The 20346-nt window shown below is 38.9% G+C and overlaps 1 protein-coding gene across 4 annotated transcripts in view; it reads right to left on the bottom strand.

Moving 5' to 3' along the window:
* Positions 1-1719: 1719 nt before the first annotated feature.
* The window catches only part of AKAP7 (A-kinase anchoring protein 7), a 138247-nt gene continuing 119620 nt past the window's right edge, over positions 1720-20346 (bottom strand). For 2 of the 4 annotated variants that reach the window (XM_073337323.1, XM_073337322.1), the window contains exon 8: positions 2993-3931. In XM_073337323.1, the coding sequence (XP_073193424.1) occupies positions 3747-3931 (185 nt within the window). In that variant the 3' untranslated portion in view covers positions 2993-3746. Of the gene's footprint in view, positions 2963-2992; positions 3932-20346 lie in introns of those variants that run through there. The other 2 variants (XM_073337320.1, XM_073337321.1) reach the window with 2 other exon arrangements.

Below are 20346 nucleotides of genomic sequence, written 5' to 3'. Positions count from 1 at the left end.
TATGGTATATCTTGACTTTAGTAAGGCTTTTGATACTGTCTCACATGATCTTCTAATAAGAAAATGAGGGAAATACAACCTACATATAGAGTTGCTATCAGGTGAGTGCATAACTGGTTGAAAACAGTTCCCAGAGAGTAGTTATGAGTGGTTCACAATCAAACTGAAAAGGCATATCAAGTGGGGTCCTATAGTTTGTTTAGTCTGAAGAAAAGACTGAGAGGGGGGATAACAGTTTTCAAGTATATAAAAGCTGGTTACAAGGAGGAGGGAGGAAAAAATGTTCTCCTTAGCTGCTGACGATAGGACAAGAAGTAATGGGCTTAAGTTGCAGCAAGGACAGTTTGGAAGTTTTTCCTAATGTCCAACCTAAACTGTCAGAGTAGTTAAGCTCTAGAATGAACTGTTGAGGGAGATTGTGGAATCTCTATCATTTGGAGATTTTCAAGAGCAGGTTAGACAAACACTTGTCCCAGACCTACCATGAGTGCAGAGGGCTGGACTAGACGACCTCTTCAGGTCCCTTCCAGTTCTATGATTCTACGCCCATGTTTACCAGGGCAAGCGTCATATCAACAGTATATCATGCCACACGATGCCTTATTCAAATCCTATACAAGGTCACAACAGTATGGCTGCAGAGACTCTTGTGGCTCTAAAGTGGCAGGTTAGCACCACCAGATATGACTTGGATTATAGAAATAGTCGTTTCTAAGTGTTTTGGCAGGAAAGAAAAGTTTGTAATAAATACACAACAACGCTAGTCACCATTGCTAATTAGCTGAAAATTATTGGGATTAGACTGTTCAGGAGTATAAAACAGCTAATAAAAATGGTAGGTTTTTTTTTTTCTTAAACTCAGTTCAGACATAGTATAGCTCCTTTGTTTATGCATCTCATTGCCTGGCTGATTATTCTTGTCTATTTTGCTCTACAGACATAAATTGCTGATGCGGTAACGAATAGCATACTATTGCTAAACCGGCACATGGGAAAAATGGAGATTTACTTATTAGCACTTCTGTCTTTAGCTAGCCTAAGGGATAACCAACCATATTCTGGGCCCATAAAGTGGGTATTGCTGTGTGTGTAATTTATGCACCCACTTTTGAAAACTGGGATTTTTATTTTCAATACTGATGGCAAATTAGACCTTTCTTTCCTTTTCTTTCCTTTTGCAAATGAATTGTGGATGGATATATGGGACCAGGGGTGTTGGAACAATTTGTATAGTGGGGGTGCTGAAAGCCATTGAACCAAACTGTAAACCCTGTATATGATAGAAACCACTTCAAGCCTGGGGGTGTAGCAGCACCCTTAGTTCCAGTACCTATGTAGGAGACCCAATCCTGAACTGCTCCCTCTGTCAACACTTGATTTCAATGAGGTTAGGATTTGGGCCCATAGTAAATTGTACGTCTTTCTAACCCACCTAGTATACAATGTAGCAAAGAAACTTCACAAAGGTTAATCTCCAGGGTTGTTTGGTGTCTTGTCCTTTAAATTTTGACATGGGACATCATATAATGCTGTTAAAAATGTAATGTACCGGTAGGCATTTTCTTCCAATATACTGATTCAGGACTTAATTTATAGGGGTTCAGCATCCAGATTCAATATTCTCTCTGCTACAGTTACCTTCAAAGGTACATCTTCATTTTATCTAAGTCCATTTGAGGGGAAAGATGACACAGTGCAAAGAAAAAATGTTTTTATTAGGAAGATGGACTCAAATACATAAGATGCATTTTTGAATACGCTCTCATTTATCATTTGAGAAAAAAGAACTGATCCATGAGATAAAATACCAATATAATTTCATAGTTGATGAATAAAACCTTAATATTTATACTGCAGTTCTACCAGCACAAATCTGATATTGATCACAGAATGCATGATTAAGTAGACGATTTTACAGTTGTAGGCAATTTTACACAAATGCTTAAAAAGTGCAAATATTAGGCCCAATCCTGCAGATATATTTTTGTGCACCAAGTACTTCCACTGAACTCAGTAGATGTATTGAATGCACAGGGAACACAGGTTCAGACCCCTTTTCACATAGCAGAGGACAAAGAGATGGAGAAAATAACAGAAATAAAAACAAGAAGCATCTTGTTTCCACAGAAGTGACAAGGCAAATATTCTGAACAACGATTATTTGTACAATAAATAATAAGGGTGAAATCCTGGCTCCACTGAAGTTGATGGGAATTTTGCCACTGACCTCAGTGGAGCCAGGATTTTACCTTGAGAGATTAAAACGTTCTTGCTTGCATGTAAACAATAGCAGAAACAACATTTCAGCATGTGTACATGTGTATTCAAGTGCTGATTAACAAACAAACAAGAAACAGTGCCAACCCAAAATACCAGCATATACAGAAAAGACTAATCACTAAAAATGCCTTCTTCAGCTATACATTTTAAAAATCACTTGAGAGTATGTGTTCTAGAATGGCCACAGTGTTTGATCAGAACCTTTAGAACTTAGTGTTTCTGTGGCAGAATCATGACATAGACCTGCATCCTTAACTTTTTCCTTCCTTCCTTCCATCCAAAAATTAATCTAGAGAGCTACTGTAACTCATCAGTAAACAGTCTGTTCTTTTCTGTGCATGTATTTTAAAACAAAATCACACACTATATTGGCTTTCATTTAGATTGGCTATATAAAAAAAACAGAGATGGAAAATTTGCAAAAACAATATTTTTCATCATAAAACAACCGTATGAGATTTTACACCATAGCTATTTACAATCACATAGCTGGAGAGTTGGAGTCAACATGACTTTCCCAGTGACTACTGCTGTTTATGTCTGTCTTCAAACAGTTCCTTGTTCATTTTCATCCGGGTCTCTGGATTTGATAAGAGCTCCTTTATCTTGTTCAGTTTGGATAACAGGGCCAGCGATTCTCTGTGGAAGGCTTTCTTTATTAAGTCTGATTCACGGCTCTTTCCTAGAGGAAAAGAATGATACAATACATTTTGCATATAACTAATGTCATTTCTAAATATTAAAGTATGGCATTAATGTATCAAAACAGGCATGTGTTTTCTTTAAGTAGTTAGAATTTCACCCGTGTTTATTGTATATAAAAAGGTAGTGTTTTGTCAAAAAATATAATTGATGTGAACAAACTTTACTGAAAAGTGAAGAACACTTCTTAGTGTCACATTCAAGAGAAACTCCCATGATATTCCCTAGTGTGTAACAGTATCTGTGCTAAACATCTGTACTGGTAACTTTTTTAGCTTAGCATTGACTGCTCTCAGCTTTGCGGCACAATGTGGAGTTCTCTGCTGCAGATCAAGTGAGCAGTTATGCAGCTCTGCCAAACACTGTAGCTCGCATTGTTTTCACTTATGGCAGGGCCTTGTTCCATGGCCATTCATTTCAGTGCAAGAGGCTGTCCCGTTCCTCTTTGAAAGCTATGAAGAGATTCTCTGTAGTTAAGAGCCTGTGAAAGTTCGATCTTTTTATTTCAAAATCTTGTCTCTTTTTCCCCAATCATCTTTCCCAGCATTAAGTAGTTTTTCAGCAATCCAAACGCTTTTCAGGAAACTGTTAGTGCCCCTCGATTCAGAACACATTTCTGATAAGAACGCTCACAAAGCATAATGCAAGTCAGCCAGCACAACTTAGCAGATCTGAACAGGGAGCTGGGACATATTTTGATGGTTATTCTTGGTGGATTTGTGCTTCCTTGGCATTCTCACAGCACTCACTTTCTGTTATCACTATCATTTTTCATTCTTATTGCCACTAGCTGATTCCTCAGTTTTCACTGGGCTTCCATCAGTCTGTCTGTTTTTGTTTTGCGTTTCTTCTAGATACTGCTGTACAGCCTTGAGGACTGCGTTCTCCACCAGCCTTTTGCTGAGGCTCACCAATTCCGCATCATCTGGCTCTGCCCCATTCTTTTCACCTACATACCATAACAGACAAGAGAAGGAACTAATTGCCATGGAAAGATAGCACATCATGATACAGTGCCTGAAACATAAGTCTATATATTAGGTTATCAGCTGGATTTTAACCTGTTTTATTCTTGTATTTGTAGAAATACTTACCCACTTTACAAGACTTGGGCCAAATATGATGCATGAAGCCACACACAAATCTACCAAACTGCAAATATTCAATTTCTCATCTAAAATTGTAATATACTTTGTAAACTAATAAATATAAAAGCACCTCAGTCAGAAAGCTGGAAGTGATATTAGCTGCTTAAATCTTTTTCCTTAGCAAGCACATTTTAAATTCAAATATTTAAAACAGTACCCGTCACAATTAATTTGCAATTTACTAATGCTCTGGAATCTAGTTACACTGTATTTGTGTTATCCTTTTGTTTTAAAAATGCATAGCCTCCCAGATGTTTGTAGTTAATCCCAAGAGTTCCTCATTGGAAAAAAGAGGCCTGTGGCTAAAAAAAACAACAACAACCCTATTACAGCTAGTCAGAAAACTTTAACTTAAATGCAAAAAAATTGAAAAAATATTTTGTACTTTTTCCCTGATTTCTGACAATCTCTAATCCCTGCTAATGTAAATTCAGTAGTCTGTTCATGAATATCTGCCTATAAAAGTAAGAGAGACAAGGTGGGTCCAGTCATGGGCAGGGCAGCTAGGGGTGGGTGGTTAGGAGGTTATAGATCATCATAATAAGCCATCACAAAGCGATTACTCGACATCTGACTTATCTGTGCTCGTCCTCAAAAGGACACCTGCACAACACTTTCAAAAGAGGTGCCTTGGAACTTAAATTCATAATTTTGCTATACACTAAAAATCATGGACTGAATAGAGACACTGGATTTATGGATTATTGTAACAACTCCCCTCCCCCAGCTGCTCCCCCCTTCCTTTTGCCCCTATCACTGGAGGGGTTTTAACAGGCCACTTCACCTTGAATGGTCCCTTAAAATATACATTAATTTCTTATGCTACACAATCTGTTCCACCTTTTATATAGCTGTTATACTTTGAGGACTGGTCTATACTGCAGAGTTAGGTCAACGTAAGGCAGGTAACTCTGTATGTGTCTATACTATAATGGTGCTCCTGCCGATGTAAGTAGGCTCACTACATTGACTTAATAAGTCCACCTCTGTGAGAGCCGTAGCATTTAGGTTGATGTAGTTAGGGCGACGCAGAGTCCATGTAGACACTAGATTACTTACATCGCCTGTTGCTGTCAACCCCACGTGGGGCTTACAGCTGGAGCCCTGGGGTGGGGGCTCCACTTGTGAGCCCCATGCAGGGCAGGCGGGGCTCCAGCTATCAGTGCCCCACAATGCCCCACACAGTTAAGTCAATGGAAGCCCTCCTGGTGAGGACCCACACTGCTGACAGGAGCATAGCGTGGACATGAAACACTGCTTTAATTACTACAGTGGCTGTATGTTGACTTAAGTCGACTTAATTTTGTAGTGTAGATGTGCCTATGAGTAAATTTCCCAAACCTGAAGAAGAGTTCTGTGTAAGCTCAAAAACTTGTCTCTCTCGCCAACAGAAGTTGGTTCACTTAAAGATATTACCTCACCCACCCTGCCTCTCTAATATTCTGTGACCGACACAGCTACAACAACATTGCCTATGAAAGTAAGAAGCTAGTCATAGGACAGGAAAAACAATAACAAAAAAACCATGGCTACAACAATGCTGCACACAGCTAGGGAAGACAGACCTGCATATTGTGACTGCTGTTTGACTTTATCCACTAGTTGGCTTTTAGAGCGTGACTTTCACTGACCACTTAATTTGCACCCACAAATTTGCACATTTTGTTTTTGCTCGGTAAATGTGATGCTGTGTGCATGTATGTTTAGGGGCTATGTTTTTTAATGACCCTTTATGGAGTGAACATTCTGTACCATGTAGATAGATTCTAGTTAGTGACACACATCTGCTGAGATAGATATTACTGTGGTTTTTCAGCATAAAAACTTTGTTTTACTATTCAAAACCTAAAATTGTTAGTTTCCTTTACCTGTAAATTTACTTAAGTGTAACAGCAGATATGGAGTGACTGCAGACATAAAAGAATAGTATTCTACCCTGCGGTAGTAAAATCTTGATGAAAATACAAGATAGTAGAAATGCAGTTTGTTTCATTAAAATCATTATTTTAATGCATGCACAGAGTACAAGGAAACAGAACAGGTAATTGCACTTTTCAGAGGAAGTTTCCATGATAGCTGTTGGGTAACATTATTGCTGGATTCAAGAGCTATGGTTTTGATCCTAAGAAGTGCTGAGAACCTGCAACTCTCAGTGAAGTCAGTGGGCAGTCTAGGTGCTCAGCAGTTCTGAAGAGGTGGCCCTACATCACTATTAATATGCAGAAAATGATTGATCAGGCATGGAAGCCATTAGATGCCATTATAAGGAAATCATTAAACCTATTAAGAAATGTTATTTTTACTACAGCATATGATTTTATACGAATAGACAGAATTCCCTTGTCACAAGTATTTCCTGCATTATTTAATAAATTCACGTGTATATGTATAAAAATACATCTTACTGTATACAAATAACTTCACAAATATATTTTAAGAAGTTTCTTCAAATATGAAAAAGAAAAATAAGACTACACTTATGACTTTCTTTTAATGTATAGTTTATATATGTACAGTAGAGTTCTACTTTTCTCTATCTCTGACATATTCACTACTTACCAACATCCTAGCATCTACCTCCCACGTGCTTTTTTTACCACTGGGAAGATCTACATGGAACATGAGTTTGTGTAGATCTCTCTGCATGTGAACAGCACAAGTGAATTCAGTGTAAATTTGCCTTGAACCAGTGCTATGGACTGGAGAATGGGGAGGGGCTTCTAGGTACACAGAACTCAAACACATGGAGCTGTATTCATCAGTGTTGTGAATTTTTACATCCCTACAGTCCCTACAGTCCCTAACTTACACCAGTGTGGGTGCCTGGAAGATGTTACAAGTTAATTAGTCATGCAGGTATGTCTTCCTTTAGACTAATTGCTACTCCAGAACCTGTTCTTCCATGACATCAGCAAGAAAGACTGAAGGGGAGTTGGGTTTATTAATGTATTTAAGTATAAAATGTGCATGTTTTCACTACATCCCTTTTCTCCCATCCCATACATATTGCGTGTCTAATTCTTATATTTGTAAGCACTCTGGGGCTGGACAGTCATCTTTTTTGAGTGGATAGTGCCTAGTACAATGTGGGCACTACCAGAATACAAATAAATAAACCCTCATGGTAGGTGCAGCAGCAGGATGGTGTAGACTGCAAATGGGGCTCTAAGAAATGCAAAGAAAGGGGTTATGTCTTTGTGACCTGAATATCAGCTTGTGTCACAGCATGTCACATGCTTGTATTTCAGTCAATACCTATTGCCTATGCTGTGCCATGCCAATGCTAACTCGTTGCATGACCTATTATGGTGGAGTGTGCTGTTGCCTCACTGGCATGCCGCTAAATGCATATTTTGAGAAAACCATTTCTACTCTTTTCTCCCACATCATGTTCAAAATCAATACTAAATACATGAATAAATAAACGCCTCATTTTGCTCATCCCAGAAGTCTCCAATTTTCCAAAAGATTATACGAAATTGATATGTTGTGTGAGTTTCTCAGTTTATTGATGCTGAGCAGAGCTCTTATTAATGCTTGAACTTTCTGCCTGCGAGAGCCAAAGCAACTGTTCTAAGATGCCCATAACATTTTTAAATGGAATTTAGTCTCCTCCAGAGTGTTGCTATTTCTGTACTTAACCAAAATCCCCAAAGCAGGGTCCAAGTTTGGATCAGAGTTCACATCTTGTACCTCTCTTTAATGGGCCATATCTAAACGCTAATTCAGGACTCGCTTAAATTAGAAGGAGGGTAGATCTGAATCTGGATTTTGAAATGCCATGCATGGAATTGTTCAGATTTGGAGGTTTGGTGTCTCCTGTTCCAGAGACAAAGAGGGACATAGAATTCAGACCTGAGGACTTAATTTGGATCCAGCTCCAGTGTAGATAACCAATCCATTTATATGTACGTGCTGGGGATATTGTATTATTGTCAGACCTGCCAGTACAGCTATCCTACAAAAAGCGGGCTTTGTAATTTCTTACAACATCTAAAATAAGCAATAAGAAGCTCCAGGAAGACCACTGAAGTGCCAGAATCTCATGATATAGGTATGCTGTTTCTGGCCTTGCTTTCAACAACCGGAGAATCTCTGATTATGGCCCAATGATGCCCACCCTGGGAAAAACTGAAACTGATTTGTGGGGTTATAAATGGGAAAATAAAAAATCAGTTGGAAGGCCTGTGTTATGACAGGGAAGTTTTATAGTGAACACCCAGGGGAGTGCTGTGCTGCTAAAACATAGCCATGTCTCACCATTAGCTAATCAATTACCTAATACTGTTTTACAAATTGTTTATTTAAAAACATAAAACCCCACAGTCACTCAGGCAAGCTTTTAAAACTCTTAAGAAATTCCTATGAAACACTTGATGATGATTTAATTTTTTGGCTTGTCTTTGCCTTGTTACTGACTTCCCAGCTATTGAGGCATAAACATAAAGGTGTCTGTTTTAGTGCGAGCCTCTCTCTCCTGCCTGATTTAATCAATGATCTACAGTACACTCTGAGACATCACAATGACTCAAGATAGGCCCCATCCTGAAAAAAGCAAATAAAGCCAGCATAAAAAGGCATTGCTTGTATATAACATGGTATGGGGCCAATAATCATCAGCCCCAATAAGTACTGCTGCCTCCAAACTACTGTTGGATATACTGGGGGACAAGAGAAGCCAAATGTTGGCCAATGTTTGCCATTTAGGCAGAGTTGTGGCCATCCAGATTAATTATGTTCACAGACCCAATGACCGTGTCCTCTTTGTGAGTGACTGTTTCCCAGTACAGTCTCAGTAGAGACCTACCTGCTGCAGATGTCATATCTACAACATGCAGGTAAATGTGGAATCCCCTTGTCTAGCTGCTCTATTACTTTGTCCCCAAAGTGCCGCAGAAATGCAGTTTCAGCTACATTAGACTTTATATGCCTGCAGAATATAGGACCTGATCCAACATCCACTGAAGTCTATGGGCATCTTCCCATTTCCGGCAGTGAGTGTTGGATTAGCCCCACAGACCTGCAAATACAATTGTAACATTCTATAGACTGACTACGCCGTGGCTGAATGAATTAGTGAGGCTGAGGAAGTGATAATGAAGAGCCACCGTACATGTACATACATTTGTGCGCATACACACCTGGTAATCAGCAACTAAATACAGACAGCTCTGCATTAAATGTTTCCTTGTTCATTAGGGGGATATAGAGCAAAACCTGTCTTGAGCGGTCACTTAATGAACTGACCAAAACTGATTTGCTTAGCAGTGACAGTTTGCTGTGAAGGATGGAGCAGAATTACACTATTATGATAGTTATGTATTAGTTTCTAGTTGTGCTCACAATGTGCTAGGCAATGGAAGAAAGGAAACCATGATCCCTCTCCTAAAGATTTTGCAATCTAAAAGCATTTGGTATAAATTAGGTTGTTCTCTTCAGACAGGAGATTCCCAGTCCTGTACAAATTTCACTGTGCCTATAAATAGCCAAGTGTAATCTGTTCTGCTAAATCACTCCCCCAGTCAGGGCAGGGGTATATGAGTTCTTAGATTTGGGAAAAGAGGACAATTGTGGGATTCTCTTGATATATCTGGGTCTCTGTTAAATATCCTGTCTCATTTCCTGTTAAATGAGATCTGTCTACGAGTCAAGAGAGTTCTCCATTAAATGTGACTTGAAATGGCACTTGTTGCCTAAAGTGGAGCTGAACACAAGGAAGCAATGCAATAAAAATCCTGCCGAGAGGAAACAATCACCATGGTATGGGCTGAAGGATGGCACAAGACCATAGAGGCCAGTGACTCTCTCCCTATACTCAGGCACAGCAATCCCAGGAACAATCTCATATCTGCTTAAGCTTGTGTAGTGTGCATAACGGAGAATGGAACCCTAAACAAATGGACCCAGTAGCCTGGCTCCATGCCCCACTTCCTCACTCAGAGACAAAAGTGGAGAGTCCCCCCAGCTTGGCAGTGGTGGGAGTGGAAAGTGAATTCCCTTCTCTTCCAGCAGCCAGGAGGAGAGTGAGAGTGAAGCACCTGCCTTCCACTGATTCTGTCATCCAAGGGAGACCAATCCTTTCATGATTTCATAGGGGCATGTGGCTCAGCATAAGGTCTTAGTTTCGCACAGGCTAGGCTATTGGCTAATTTCAGGCAGGAATGATTGTGTTGTAGTTAAGGCACTAGACTGAGACGCAGGAGATATGGATTCAGTTCCCAGCTCTGCCACAGGCTTCATATATGACCCTGGGCAAGTCACTTACTCTGGCTTTACTCCTGTTCTCCTTTTGTAAATGGGGGATAACTATACTCCCTTTCTCTCCCACCCTCTCTCTATCTTGTCTATTTATACTTTAAGTTCTCTGGGGCAGGAATTCTTCTTGCTGGTCAGTGCAACAAGGCTTGCAATCCTACCACTGTATGAGCGACTCAGGTTTAGCCTGACTAAATTGGCAACCCTAACGAGAGTTAAAGCTTCATTGTTCTGAATCACTGCTTCTCTTGAACTCAGAATCTGACTTCTCCAGATGTATCCATATCAAGTATGCTTTCACACTCTTTCCCCAGCGTGTGCAATTTTGAATATATTTGTAAAATATGGGGAGAGAGCCAAATTTTAATTGTCAGGCGTTTTCATATAATTATTCTAGTTACAGAAGATCTGAACTGTGAAATACAGCTATAGGCTGCTTGGACTTTCAAGGGAAGATAAAAATCAGTACCTCCTCAAAATCAGTTTATAGAAAGAAATATAGTTGCTACACAAGAGCATGCCCACAAAAGACTGCAAAAAGGCAAATTAATTATGAAAAATAAAAACAAAAAAATCATAGTCTGCCAAGTGTTTTCAGTGTATTACATGTCTTTGATTAAACTAAATTAGCCCCTGTGCCTAATGGAACATAAACATCATAACTGAGTTCAACAGAACATAATGTAAAGAGAGAGCATTTTATGAAATCTCTGGAAAGGAAAAATAAAATGTGACCACTTCTTTCTAAAACTAATTTTAATGCAACACTGTCCTTTGCAGCAGCCACAGTCTACAATGAAAGAAGAAGAAACTCAAGGGCAACATAGATTTGTTCTTGTTTTTCATGTATTTCTAGCATGAAACAGTGCCCACAGCATCAGTTCATGAATAGGTATTTAATAAATAAAATTATTATTATTAGTTTCCAGGAGAGGATAGATTTATTTTTAGAAATCAGGATTCTATGTTTGAATCAATGGTCCTTACTACTCACATTATTCCTAGCTCAATCAAATAATCCTCAAACCATTTCTCATCCAAACATAATCAAGATTCTTTTCTCTATAAATTACACTTCTTTTGCAGCATAAAGTCTCACCAAGCTTATAAAGCTGTATACATTGTCTGACACCCTTGATGACTAGACCATCTCTACCCTGTCCACCACCCCCAACTCACAGTCCTGCTCATTTGACTCCTTTCTTTCCTTCTCCACACACCCATGAATGCACTAAATCCTGTCATTTCTTTGTTGACAGTATCTCCAAAATCTATCCCTTCATCTTTAGTGTCCTAGCAATTTTGTTACAGCAGCGTGTAGACTTGCAGCACTATATAAATAAAATCCAAACTAACTTTGTTTTGAATCAACATTTACAAATCTAGAGCTAAATTACCAGCTGATGTAAATCGATGTAGCACTCCTTCCCTCTTCCCACCCCCCCTGTCAGTGGAGCTATGCTGATTGGCACCAACTGAGCATCTGACCCCTAATTTCCATCAGGTAAGAGAGTTCTATTTTGGTTTTTATCTTTCTCGCTCCCTCTCTGATTTTTGAGTGTATTTTTCTCAGCCACTCTGTAGGTCAGGAGCTAGGGAATAGTGCCGCGAACCTGTCCCACTGAAACCAGTGGAAGTTTTACCATTAACTTCAATGGGCACAAGATTAGACTCTAAAAGCATTAGCAGATTGTTTTGTCCTCCACTCTATCTAAGTGACAACATATTTGATCCCAAAATTTCCTTTGCTGTCAAATAAAATTTTTTCATGTGAAAAAAATTCCCCTACTTCTGCTTGGGCCAGGAGAGGAGAAAAATGAAAACATTCAAAAGAGGACGGATACGGGGATCCTATGGTGTGCTCTCTTTAAGGCAAGTAAACTCACTCACTGTTTTGTGCCTGCATTAGGTAAATAAAGTCTAATCCTGTAATCTGTTCTCCTCAGTCTTAAATGTGAGTTGTGCCTGTATAAGGATTGAACGGGAACTTTTAAAAGGGGGAATGTTGGGGATGAAATGACAGGCATCACTTTGAAATTCCATACTTTTACTTATTTATTTGCATTGAGCACATCAAAGGATGAGGGCCCTATTGTGCTTGTGCACACAAACCAAGATGGTCCCTACCCCAAAACTCTTAAAATCAAATTATAAAACAGAAGCTAACAGGTGAATACAGCACACCGACTGGGTCACAACAAAGTGGTAGTGAGTCCATTAAATAAGAAGCTTAATATAGTCTGAAAATATGTAACAATGAAAAAATAATTTTCATTGTAACCAGAAAACTACCTCAAATTAAGCACAGATTTAATCATTTGAAGTTGTAAAAATGATGTCACTGAATGGGAACTTGAATTACAAAAATACAACTTTCATCTCATATTGAAAGAAATTGCCAAACCAATTCAGGTGGTATGCTGTGTAAAAAGTAGATGGGTAAAGGTGAAATAGGGAAGAAACTCATTTTGATTGCTATGGCTAGACTTCATGGTCATAGCTTAATTGGAGAACGAAAGATGCTATTCATTTGCTGATTCTCTTCAGCCACTGTTTGTACAGTACTGTGGAAAATATGTCTGACATGTAGTATGTATTTGTTCAAGGCTTGTGTTTTCTATTAAAGTGGAAAATTGAAGAAAATGTCATCTTTAAAAACTTATTCTGTTTCACATCATGGCACTTTAACAGAGTGACAGATGGCATAATTTTAGCAAAAATGTACAATCACAAGCGAAAACAAATACTTTGCCTCCTGTCTAAGTCTGTTAACCCTTAGCCATTTATGCAGTGTTGTTACCTCACCCGCCTCTCTAACCCTAAGGAAACTAATCTAGTGGCTAGGTGGATTTCACATGGGACTAGCTAATATCCTAAGGGCTTCGGTGGTCATTAGGAGGAGAAGTAGTTGAGGAGGGATGGAGACTCTGAAACAGCAGGGACGTGGGTCCGGGTCAGGACTGTTGTCTGGAACAGGGTGCTGGCAGAGCTAGACCGGACTCAAACATCAAGCTCCTCTCCCTGGCTCAAACCAAGAAGTAATAGAGGGGTAAGCATGCATCTCTGTAGAAGAGGCCAAGGGAGGGCGAAATGCTGACACAGGGATGTTATGTCATTGCTACAGAGTGAGAGGAAAAATACATTGTTAGTCAAAAAGAGGACTTGTTATAGTGAAATCCTTGGTGGGATTCTGTGACACACTCCAAAACCATGTAAAGGGACATTATCAACTAATTGAAGTCCAAAATGCTAATCTATCTTTAAATGTTTATAACAAGTAGGGGATGTCAGCTGGATTCTAAATATCTTTTAGGTCTTTTAGTTGATCTCGTTGTGGTCAATAATTTCCCATAGTATATTTTCTATTACTTTGTTCAGTCTAGTTTGAAATGTTCCATTTCTTGTTTTAAAGAAACTATGCTTCCTCTGCCAGATCTACAAACTTAGTCATGTCAGTAGAACCCCAACACCAACCAAATTTAAAGACGGGGTGGAGTCAAAGGCATCAATATTTGTAAATTAATAAATCTGGATCTCTTGGTGTGACCTTATCTGACCTTTGTCTGGTTAAGATGCCCCTCAGGATAACAACTGTGTCTTAACTTCCACACTGTATAGCACTTAGCAAATAATATAGGCTGGCATTTGTGAAGGTGGTTAAGGAAGTCAGGAATCCAAATCCCAATGAGACCTCCTCCTCTTGGCCCCTTTGAAAATCCTCCCCATAATGTTACAAGGGGTGGGAATTCTACCATTTTCCTTGGGAAACTACACCGCAATCCAATATCTCTCATTCACAAGAAGTTTTCCCTGAAATTCATCTTAAATATTCACTTTCTCTCATCCCATTACTCATAGCTCATAGTTATACTATTCTATGCTAAAGCATGCTAAATTATTTTCTAGTCTCAACGTACGCATACATAGATGGTTATCATGTGACGACTTAGCCATTGCTTAACCATACTATGTATCTCGTTAGCCCTTTTAATCTTTCCTTTTTAATCAATCCTTCCAGCTGCCTTCTCACTTCTGTAGTTTTTGGGTAAAATTTTCAAAAGACCCTAAGCCATGTTTTCAAAACCCAATATCTTTCAATGAGACTTAGGCAACTAAAGTCACTTAGGTGCTTTTCAAAATGTAACTTCCTTCTCTGAACTTCTTCCATATTAGCATTTTGTAATACTGTCCACAACCGAACATAATATTCCAGGAGGAATTTTGTAAGTGCTATATCTAAAGGAGATATCTCTAGCCTGCTCTATCTTAATGTGTTTGAATACACAGCAATATAACACTGGCCCTTTCATTCTTCTACCTCATTGCAAACTTGTATCTTACTTTTTTTGTTTTTATCCCATCGTGTTTTCCCCCATTACTACTTCTAGTTCAGCTATTATTTTTTCAACTGGGGAAACTTCTGTACTCTGTGGATAAAATCAATATTCTGTCCTCTCGTTTTTGTGCCGCGTTACAATTTACCTGAGAGGGAATAGAAAATGGCCTAAAGATAATGCCAGATCAGCAGAAACATATGAAATTTGAGAGTGTAATCGTTAGTCTGAGTTCCAGCTACTAGAAATTCCAGATCACGCTGAAATTCTGGTTTTCTCTTGTTTTTATCACATTTTTACACTATAAAAGGATTTCCTGAAATCCACTAGCTCTTTTATATGGGAGTCCTGGTTATATTTACAGAATATCTACACTGAGTACATTGAATGCAACTGTTTACACTTCAGTGGAATTGTACCAGCGGAGAATCTGTCCCCAAGTGTCTCTTCCATGAGCATGGCACCAAATGACAGTGGAAATCTTGTCTGAGCAGACTTTCAGAATACATAATACTAGCCCCAGAAGCCTAAGGAGGCACAATTTATTTCTCAGCCCTGAAAAGCAGTATTTAAGACTCCTTCAAAGTTGCCATTTGAGATGACGTCTATGAGTGACTCTTTTTGACTAATTTATCTCTACTACGATTCAAAGTGACTAACAACACAAACTCCCTTTTGAGACAGTAGTTTTATGGAACCATGCTTTTATAGTTGAGGGTAGCATGAAGTGATTTAAAATAAGGTTTGTTTATAATTTGGATACATGGGCTATTTTCTCTCTCTCTCTCTCATTCATTACAAAGTGTTAGAGGAAAAATCATGAATACAGGTGATCGGCATCCCTGCCAAACTACAAACAGAAAAAGGTACATAAAAAAGAAAAAACTTAACTCTCTAGCTTGCTTGTCTTTGGAGCATCAGAGTTGGGACTACAGTTCGGGGGGGGGGAGCAGGTGTTGCCGTCTCTGGTCGGTACTTTACACTGGCCAGCAGCGTTTCTGTTGGCACTTGGTCAGACGGGCATAGACTGTGGTAATTTTGGTCTCCTCCTTCCTAGACGAAGAAGGGACTGCAGCCCTTCTTGATGTTGTGGTGGTCTGGGAGGATCACACTTTCTTTGGCATTTTCTGGGACTTATAAAGTTACAAATGTAGTTTGCTCCTCAACTTGATACCTCTCTGGAGATCCTCCAGGCAATTTAAGTGTTCTCAGGTTTCATACCCCAATAGCATGGTCCAGTCTATTTTGAATGGAGGCAAGCTTGACCTTTGGACAGTCTGGAAATTCCTGTCTCTTGGTGGTAGTTCTGTAACCACATAGATCACTAGACTGCAACAGATGTCCTTCCGAACATGCGAAAAACATGGGATTAACAGATGACTCCACAGATGTGGTTTTGGACCCTCCTCTCTCTGTGGGAGTACAGTTGGTTAAGTTTCTTTGATCACATCTAGAACGTATAGAGTCCTAATGTCCAAATAACTATTTTGGTCTTTTACTTTACACATTCTTTCACTTATCCATATTTTATTTTAATAGCATTTCTTAAAATATTCTGAGATTTTTATTGGCAAAGAATTTGGCAAGTAACAATTTTTCTTAATATGATCAGGTGAAGGGTCATCTCTGAGGGAAAAGAACTGCTCTAGAAGCTATTAATATAAATCTCACATAAGCTAAAGAACAATTGAAGTTTACACAACCTAAAGAAAATGGAAATGTATTCTAGCACAATGCTAGAAGCTAAATGGGAAGTGCCCCAATGGCCTGAGAAAGATGCATCTTACTGTTATATCAGAGTGAAAATAAAGTTCTAGGACTGGCGATTTCCATTATCAGATGGATAAGGACCAGAAGGTACCGGTCTAGAGCATTCACTGGGAATATAATAGGACTCTGACACCACTAGAGGTAATTAAGACCATCTGATTATAGTTTGGGATAATGAATAAGCAAAATCATATTAAAATTTTTCTTTATTCAGCAGTGTATTGGAATACAGCAAGCAACATTTCTTTAAGATTATAATAGCCCCCTCCCCACCTAGTCTTGCTTTTGTTACAATACTAACATAATTAAGGTTGTATTTAAATCAAGTTAATAAATGAATCAGTAGCTTTAAAGAGAAAAAGTTTCAGGTCTATATGCAGTATATTTGGTGTGAACATAAAATCATGTTGATAATGAGCACTAGTGTCTAGCTTGTACATTTGTTTGTCAGTCCATTTTTAAAATCTAAATAAAATACTATCCCTTTTCTAAATAGTAATATAGAACAGTTACTGAAGTTATTCTCTGGTTTTGAGTTGCCAAAAATTAGTTCTATTTAAGCAAGTTTAGTCTTCATAAATGTCTTCCCTTCCCCTCCCCTTCCAGCAATTGGGGCAGACCTGAGAAGGTATGAGAGGATCTGGGATCTCAGCAAATCAACAATTACTAGAGGAAAACAGTATGAATATCTATCTTTGTCTCATCTCAGATATGCTCTCTTCTTGATTTAAAAACCTATGTTGGAAGGCTCTTGCCAGAGCAGTAGGTGGCAGAATGCCAGTCTGACTCCAAACAAACCTTCTCTCCCCATGCCTACCTGGAAGATCCTATCTTATTTGTAAAGAGGATGCCAGACTAGCCTGACAAACACTGGCCTCCCATCTGAAGCAATATCACTGCTGCTATTTATAGAAGTAGTGCTAGTCAACAGGGTAGTTGATATTCTCATCCATCTCCCTGCAGCCTTGCCACTTGGCTGACCAGATACTCTGTTAGTGTAAATCAGCACAGTTCCATTGACTTCAATAGACCTATTCCAATTTACGGTAGCTGAAGGTCTGGCCTGACAATTCCACCATCATTTGAGTCTCACCACAGATGTTCCATCTCAGCTTCAGGGTTTTACTTGTGAGTTTAGTCAGAATTTTAAAATGTGGTTTACTTGCTTTGGTGAAATATTCCAGCTGAAGCTGCTTTTCCTACATGTTCCAAGCACTAAATGAAGTTCAGTAACATTGTTATTAAATTTCACAGTACACCTATAAAACATGTTGGAGATTTCTGAGATTGTATCACTAATAGAAAAGTACCATTTTTATAGTATGGAAATAAATGTGTGGGTAAAAGAAATCCTGACGCTGTTAACAGACACTGCAAGGAATCATTAATGTTTAAATTATGGCCCAAATGACAGAGATCTACAGTTAACAAGGAGTTTTTTCCCCTTAAGGAAGGAAAAAAGCTACTCTCCACTATATTATGTCTAAAAAGTCATTTTAGTTTTTAATTCAAGTATTTTATTGCACATTTGTTGTCTATTTTCTAGGTTTACAAAACCTAACTAATTGGAAGTAGAGTTAACCTACTTTGGGAGTTTTGCCAGGGCAACGACGAAGGACTGAAAGACGTGGCCCTGTGTCAGACATTATTCACCATACAGTGGTTTGCACTTAAATGCTTTTTTTAACATTTTATTTTCCAAATATCATCAATCAGAACTTAAGTGCTCTCTTCAGCTCTATTATACTGGCCTACAGAAACACCCAGAGCTGCTTGAACTATGTTGTTACAGGGTTTGCTCCTATTCTGAGGTAGTATGTACCTCTAGGAAGCAGCCATGTAATTCTGAAACAATCATTAGGCAGTTGCCCAAGTTTTCCTTTTTCCTTCTTGAATATCCCAAAGGCCCCATGTATCACTTCTGGATGCAATCCCAGTACTGTTTTGGATCTACTGTAATTTAGGATAAGGAAATTATCTGTGATAGACAATTTATAACTGAGGTACAAACAACTTAACAAAGCACCATCCTGTTCTTATTGAAGCCAACAAGAGTTTTTTCTCTGACTTTAATAGGAACAGAGGCAGACCCAACAAAGAGAAGCAAAGAAGAAATCTACACAATGAGCTATTCTTCTTTCTGAATCTGCCCTTTCACTGAAATGGTTCTTTGAGTGAAATACCTAGTAAAATCAATGAACAAAACCCTCAGCTAACAAAACTCTTGGAAACCCCTGCATGTAGCCTCCTTTCTAATGCATCAATTGTACAAAATGGATTGACTGGCCTATTGTAACAATATACTAAAAAGTAACCTGGTAGTGTTTCAAACAGAGAGTACAAAGTAGAATAATGAGAGAGAAATAATTCAATACACCATTCTGTCACAAACTTATGTAAAGTTTAACTTTTTTTATTGTATTGAAATACTAACTTCATCTCTATAAAGATGGTCTCATTTCTCCTTGGATAAGATTGTTTTATTGTTTCCATTTGCCAAAATTATACCAACACTAACAGTGGCACTGCAAGTATCCGACCACCATCCCCTAGCGTGCCTCCTCTCTGACCAGGTGAAACTACAGGGTTAAACGAATAGTACAGTTTCCATCTGCCCATTCAGTCCCTGGCCTCAACAATAAGCCTGACAAATGTGCCCACCACTGGCAACAGTGGTGACTTCTGTGTTTGTGGAGATTAGTCCGCTGGAAACAAGACTGAAACTGCTAAATCACTTCTCATAGGCCACCAAATAGCCTTCAGTTATAAATCAAACCATTTTTAACATGCTCTCTCCCTTTGTTGGATGAAAAAGGACATCATTAAGTTATCTACTGCAGCTTTAACAACATGACTAGAATGTTGAAAAATCTGCTCTGTGTCAAACTGTTACACAGATTTATACTTATTTTAGTACAGAAACCTATAATCAGGCTACTTAGTACCTTTCCCAGCCAGAAGTAAGGCACACTAATTGTTTTACTTTTACTGCAGAAGAAGATGTGCAGACTTAAAGATACTAGGATAATTCTCATGATATTTAAGCATAATACATGTTTTAGTATCTTGGAATATAGCCGACAATGAAAACTCTATCACTTTGTTTTATGGGGCAGCAATAAGCATAACTGTATTGATCATTTGGCTATAGAATAAATAGAGTGGTAACAGGAATAATTAATAGCTATTTCAATCCACTAAGTAAGTAAGTTGTACCTAGAACAGAGACTGTGACTCTCTGATGTGCTGAATGCATTTAACTTCCAAAGGAATCAGTGGACCAGATTCACTGGAGCTGGTGCAGAAAAGTAGAAATTACCTTTTTCAGCTCTGGTAAGAACTTCTTCATTGCAAGGGGATTTTTCCCTAAGAAGGCCACACAGTGTTTCCATTGTTGCCCGCACTTAATGTTCCCACAGGGGAGGACAGCTTTACAGTCAGTGTTCCATGTGTGTAGAGACTGCTGAGGGGATGCTTTGACTCAGCCATCCAGGCCAGTGTTGTCCAGTCCTTGGGAGATACTGCCACCCCTCCCCAGTGCATAGAAGGCTGTGGCCACTTGCCATCATAAACTTTCCCACTCCTATCTTAGGAGCCCTCTGCAGAGTTTTAGCTGGTGCAAGTCACTGTAAATCATGTCAGGTTTCAGAGTAACAGCCGTGTTAGTCTGTATTCGCAAAAAGAAAAGGAGTACTTGTGGCACCTTAGAGACTAACCAATTTATTTGAGCATAAGCTTTCGTGAGCTACAGCTCACTTCAACGATGAAGTGAGCTGTAGCTCACGAAAGCTTATGCTCAAATAAATTGGTTAGTCTCTAAGGTGTCACAAGTCCTCCTTTTCTTTTTGTAAATCATG

Source organism: Lepidochelys kempii, chromosome 3 (genome assembly GCF_965140265.1).
Source record: "Lepidochelys kempii isolate rLepKem1 chromosome 3, rLepKem1.hap2, whole genome shotgun sequence".
NCBI classification, from domain to species: Eukaryota; Metazoa; Chordata; order Testudines; family Cheloniidae; genus Lepidochelys; species Lepidochelys kempii.
Note: the sequence above shows the minus strand (reverse complement) of the source record. Positions and strands in the feature narration are given on the sequence as shown.